General features: G+C 39.7%; 1 protein-coding gene across 2 annotated transcripts in view; it reads left to right on the top strand.

The window, feature by feature from the left end:
• The first annotated feature begins 675 nt into the window (after positions 1–675).
• Positions 676–5,850, top strand: part of LOC123238257 (cytochrome P450 2C23-like) — a 32,881-nt gene continuing 27,706 nt past the window's right edge. For both annotated transcript variants that reach the window (XM_044665763.1, XM_044665761.1), the window contains exon 1: positions 676–853. In XM_044665763.1, the coding sequence (XP_044521698.1) occupies positions 683–853 (171 nt within the window). In that variant the 5' untranslated portion in view covers positions 676–682. The remainder of the gene's footprint in view (positions 854–5,850) is intronic.

Here is a 5,850-nt window from a genome sequence, read left to right as displayed (position 1 = left end):
AAATCACTGGCTTATGCTACAATGGCCACCTCAGGTGAACCCCCAAGTCTGGAGAAGTAAACAAGGTGTCTGCTCACTTCCACCTCCACAAAATAACTGTCTCAAACCCTTCTCAACTGCCCCCTCACCCAAAGTTCTCCAGGGGGGTCCCCTGGAATTCTGGGTGAGGCTATCCCTGTACCTTTACAGGGATTCCAAGCTTTGCATCTTCACTACACTTGTCTTTGTCACTGTCCTTAAGAGTAAAATAGTCATTCTCTAAAGCTAAGGAATGAATGAACCCAATTTGCTGTCCTTGGGAAAAGGCAATTCTTCCCCCTTGTCCCCCAACACTTGAACACACAAAACACCAGAATACTCATTCAACAATAGGTTGGAGAAGGGAAGGAAGCTGAAATATGACCAAAAAAGATTGAACAGACACAGAAACACTCTGAGACTAACTATTCTCATTCAATAAAGATTAACCACAATACTAACAAAGGAACTTGCAGAAGAGGTTAATGTTGAACTTGTCCTTTTCCTACAGATGATGCAATAAAATATTATTTAAATATCAAATTCCATTTGCTTCTAGGATCCTAGACTCTCTACTGGGTGATCAGTGCTACCCTTTTTTTGCTACTAGTCATTGCCACCTTTGCATTTGTGCCCTGGCATTTCATTAGGCACTGTAGCTGCCATGGATTTCTGGGGACTCACCACTCTTGCCCTTGTCTGTTTTTTATTTTTCCAGTTAATATGGAACAAAGGATATAAAGCAAGGAGGCTCCCACCTGGCCCAATTCCTCTTCCCATCCTTGGGAACATGCTACAGATGGACTCCAAGGACATCTTTACATTTTTTGACAAGGTAAGGGGCTTTATCCTGTGATTCAATGAAAGCAGTTGAGTTATCCCCAAGTAACTCCCCTGAAGATTTAAAGTCATGTTAAGGGTCTCAAATTCAATTGTTTCAATTCAGTACAATTTCAAGAGGGATTCAAGTGCTCTTTATGTGCCAGACACTATGTTGGACACTAGGAATACAGAGATAAAAAGCAGAGAGTTCCTTTCCTCAAAGGCTTTACATTCTACTAGAGAAAAATAACACATAAAAGAAAATACAAGTTGTCTACATAGAATCATTTGGCATGGAGGGTGAAAACTAATAATTAGGAGAGTGAAGAAAGGCTCTTATCAGTGGACCAAAGACTTAGAAAAAGAAAAGTGATTTAAGAGGTCTTGGAGTCCATGCTCTCATCTTAAAGATATAGAATCTGAGGCTCCAAAAGGTTAAATGAATTGAACAAAGTTACAAAGATAGCAAATGGTTCATTTGAAGCCAGTGTTATTTCTGCTCTTCTACATTCCTTTCCTTGGTAGGCTATTTGAGCTGAGCATTGAAGGAATGTAAAGGTTATGAGAACCAAAAAATGATGACAAAGAAACTTTCCAGGCATGGTAGACAGACTATACAAAGATGGAATGTTGTGTATAGGAAGTAACAGAGGAGCCAGAACATGCCTATATAATATAGAAACCATTCTAGTGAGCTATAGATTGTATATTTAGAGCTACAATGGACATCAAGCCTAATCCTCTTTTTTTTTTAGCTGAAGAAAACAAGTCCAAGATAAATTAAATAACAAGATTACCAGGGTAAGAAATAGTTCCTTCTACTGTCAGGATTCTTCAGAGCCAGGATTAATTTAAGTTTCCTGGGAGGGGAGAGATTATGAAGCTTCTGGTTTTTGCAATGAAAGTCAATAGAGTAGCACACATTAACTCTGAAGAAAATGGGGTCCAAGAGGGCAAGCACTGTCTCACTTCTGTCTTTGTATCCTTAGCCTCTTTGCATAAAGCCTAAATAGTAAGTTCTTATCCCAAGAGCTGGGGTCTTTGGAATACCCCAGTCTTCATAACCTTTGACTCAGAGACTCTATTGCTAGACATACAATCACCCTAAGAAGATCAAATTCTGTAAGTAAAGTGCTACACATCCAAAATATTCATTGTAGCATTTTTTCATGGTAGCAAAAATAATTAATGCAAGGCAGTGGCATCAATTGGGTAATGATTGAACAAATTATGAATTTGATGGGGGGTTTGCATGCCATAGGAAATGACAAACATAAGGAATGCAAGGAAATGTAGGGAGACTTGTAGGAACTGTAAGATTTTAAATTTAGGTTTATGGTAATATTGTGGTCACCAATTTAAAGATATTATAGCTTAAATCAAAATGACTTTTAGCAGCTTTTTTTACAAAGAGGTGGAAAGAGTGAAAGTGGAAAAATGTAGATAAAGAGACAGATTCTATTCTTCTCCTGATAAGCCAGACTCAGCCCCAGTAGGGCTTCCCCAAGACTCTGTCTCCATGCAGATTTCCTGGTAATCCTCAGCCGAAAGTCTGGGTAATGTCTTCAGCCAAGCTTCTACCAATGAAGGCTCCTCCAAAGTCAAAGCAGGAATCTTAGTCACTCACCCAGCAAGCCAACCAGGATCCAGGAAAAAGGTCTCCTCAAAGCCAAGGCAGGGATCTCCGGAACCAATCTCTCCAGAAGCCAGGAAAGGAATGAATCTTAGACCATGTTGGTCTCTTTTTATACCCTTTTTTTCCATGTCACTTCCTGTCACTTCCTATCACTCCTCCTTCTTCACAGAAACCAATGGCAGTCTTTCAATTTGCCTACCACTGCCCAAGGATGGGTGGCAGTGGCCTTTGTAGTTGTCACTTACTATCATAAGTGACTTGTGAACTCTCATACTTAATGTTAAGTAGGGGTACTTTAAGTTCTTGATTTGATTAGCTAAAAATAGACAAGGGGAGAATTAATCCTGTTGTAGGGGATAAAATTGATATGGTTTGGCTAAATATGAGAGAATGTGGTCACCCCAATATTATAACTTTTTAGCAACTTTATTTACAAAATAGAGGGAAAGAGTTAAGTAGAGAAATGTGAAAGGGTAGAGTAAGCAGTCTATCTTATCACCCTAAATTTTTCTCCAGTGCCTGGCGCAACTCAGGATGGGCTAATTAGCCTTCCACTGGAGGGCCTTTTAGCTGGAGGACCCAGTGGTGAATAACCACATGGCCTCCTCAGGTAACTAATCTCTCCAGAAACCAGGAAAGGAGTCAACTTTTCACTCACCCAATGTAAAACGGGAAAATTATTATGTTGGACTGAATATAAAAGGGTGGTTGTCAGGAATTGATTACCTAATTCCAAATGATTTTTTAGCAATTTATTTATAAAATATAGGAAGAGAGTGAAAGTAGAGAAATGAGAAGAGGACAGAGTAAGAGATCTACCTTAATGAGCTAAACTATGTTTTCAAGCCCTGGCTTTACTCCAGCAGGGCTACAGAGGCTCCCAGCCAGAGAGCCTAAAGGTCAATTAACAAGGGTTTTAGCCATGAGGCCTCCTCCCAATCAAGAGGCCCCTCCGGAGTCTAGTACCTCCAGGGGAGCTAAGGAAGGGAGTCAGCCTTTTTTTTCACTCACCCATGTGTAGTTCTAAGGAGAAATATAAAGCAGTCCAAGGTCCTCAGTCAGAACTCCTCCAAATCCAGTTCAAGGCCAAAGAGAGAGTGGCCCTGGAAGTTCTTGCAATTTATAATGACCATTTCTTTCATCACTTCCTGTGTCTTCCTCCCATTTTATGTATACCAATCACAACAAAGGCTTTGCTTAGGACTAACTGCTCAAGGGGGAATCAGTCAATTCTGATTCATCACCCACTTTTGCACACATGGGTCACAGACCTCCCCTACTTGAGGATTAAGTGGGGTGTTTACGCTTTTGATGACTAAATCTAAAAATAGGCAGGGTAGAATTAATCCCATCTTAATTCAATGTTGTAGTCCAAAGGGGAAGATCTAAGAGCAATCTTACCAAATTCTAGACTCCCACGTCCACACTCAAAAGAGTTAGAAGACCTCCTGACAGGAAGTTTCAGCCACTTTAGAGACCCTTCTTTGCATCACTTCTTGTTTCTTCCTCCACTTTAAGGGACCAATTGTAGTCTTTAAATTTGCTTAGGACTGCCCAGGGGGAAGTCAGTTGCTCCTGAAGGTACAAACCCCTTTAGTAAGTAGTTTGTGAACTTCCCCTACTTTAGGGTTAGGTAGAGGTGTGTTCCTTTTATTGATTAAATTTTAAAGTAGGCAAGGAGAGAGTTAATCCCATCTTCACAGTACCTTCACAGAACTGATACAGAGTAAAATAAGCAGGACCTGAAAAATAATATAAATGACTCTAATAATGGAAATGAAAAGAACACTAAAGTGAAGCCCAGTGTTACATAGTTATAAGGGATCATTTGGGACTTGAGAAGAGATGAAGAAATGATCCTTTCTGCTTTCCTTGGACAAGTATGGGAGTATAGGTGCTAAACACTGCGTATATTGTTAATCACATCCAATATGTGGGGTGGATTTTCTTTTTTTACAAAGGAAGACTAACTAGGTGGGTGAAAGTATTATATTCGGAACTGTTGACAATGTCAAAATAAAAGGCCCCAATAAATATAAATGAATGAATTAATAAGTGGACCAGGCTAAAAAATAAAATAAGAAGTCAATTAGTGCCTATCCAGACTGTACAAGCACAGAATTTGAATCCAATTCGCTACTTTTGCCAGAGACAGGAAGGAATTAGGCTTTTAATATAGAATTTTGTTTTTCAGAGTCTAACTATTAAGGGCATAAGAACTACTGGCAAGAACTAAGGAGGACAAATTCTTGCCATTTCATTCTTGTACCTCCAAATACTAGCATACATGAAAAACTTAGTGCCATAGGAGGGTGCCCACACTTCGTGTTTGTTTTTACATAAAACACTCAGGCTCATAGGGCATTATATTTGTAAAGAATCTTACAGATAATTTTGCCCATCATCCCTGGAGGACATATGAGGAAATTAAAGGGTAAAAAATGTTAGTTAGCTGACTTGATAAAATCTAGTCCAGACTCCCATTTAGGGACCCACAAATAAAATCACAGCTTTGCTTCATTGTTCAGAGCCAAATATAATATTTCTTATTTTTAGCTATGCCAAAATCAACACTCTCTTTGAAATGTCTTCAATGCCCATGTCTTCTTTTCATTCTTTTTCTGAACTTTATGAGATTCTTCTCACCTGTCCACTCCAATCATTAGTTTACTGGTCTCCAAGATATTTCCTCACTAATTTATCTTGAAAACTCCCTTGGCATAATCTTTCCCTTCCTTTTTTTCTTTAATTCCTACTTTCTGTACTAGTAACAACTCAAAGACAGCAGGGTAAGGGCTAGAGAAGTGGAGTGAAGTGACTTGTCCAGGGCCACACGGTTAAGAAGTACCTGAGGCTAGATTTGAACCCAGGTTCTCCTGACTCTAGTCCTGGCACTGTATTCCCAGACCCACCCAGCTACATTTTTTACTTACCCTTAGGCAGTAAGGCAGGCAGGATAGTCAGCAGGCAGTCAGGTAGGAAGGTCCATCTGGGTTGCCATACTTGTAATATATCTACCTCCTACCTCTTCAAGGTCCACTTCAAAATCTATCTCATTCATAATGATTTCACCTTGACCAGTCAGGTGAATATGACTTCTCCTCATACATGGTTCTTAACAAAGACGGCATAGGGGAAACCTGGCTGGATTGGGAGTCTATAGTGTCCTAGTATCACATCCTGGATCCCATCTATTTAATAACCTTTTAATAAGTTTCTAATATAGGCCAGGCTCTGTTCTCTATGCTGAGAAAGGGTTGGAGCTAAGAAAGAAGAAGAAGAAGAAGAAGAAGAAGAAGAAGAAGAAGAAGAAGAAGAAGAAGAAGAAGAAGAAGAAGAAGAAGAAGAAGGAGGAGGAGGAGGAGGAGGAGAAG

This window comes from Gracilinanus agilis, chromosome 2 (assembly GCF_016433145.1).
Source record: "Gracilinanus agilis isolate LMUSP501 chromosome 2, AgileGrace, whole genome shotgun sequence".
Classification (NCBI taxonomy): Eukaryota; Metazoa; Chordata; class Mammalia; order Didelphimorphia; family Didelphidae; genus Gracilinanus; species Gracilinanus agilis.
Note: the sequence above shows the minus strand (reverse complement) of the source record. Positions and strands in the feature narration are given on the sequence as shown.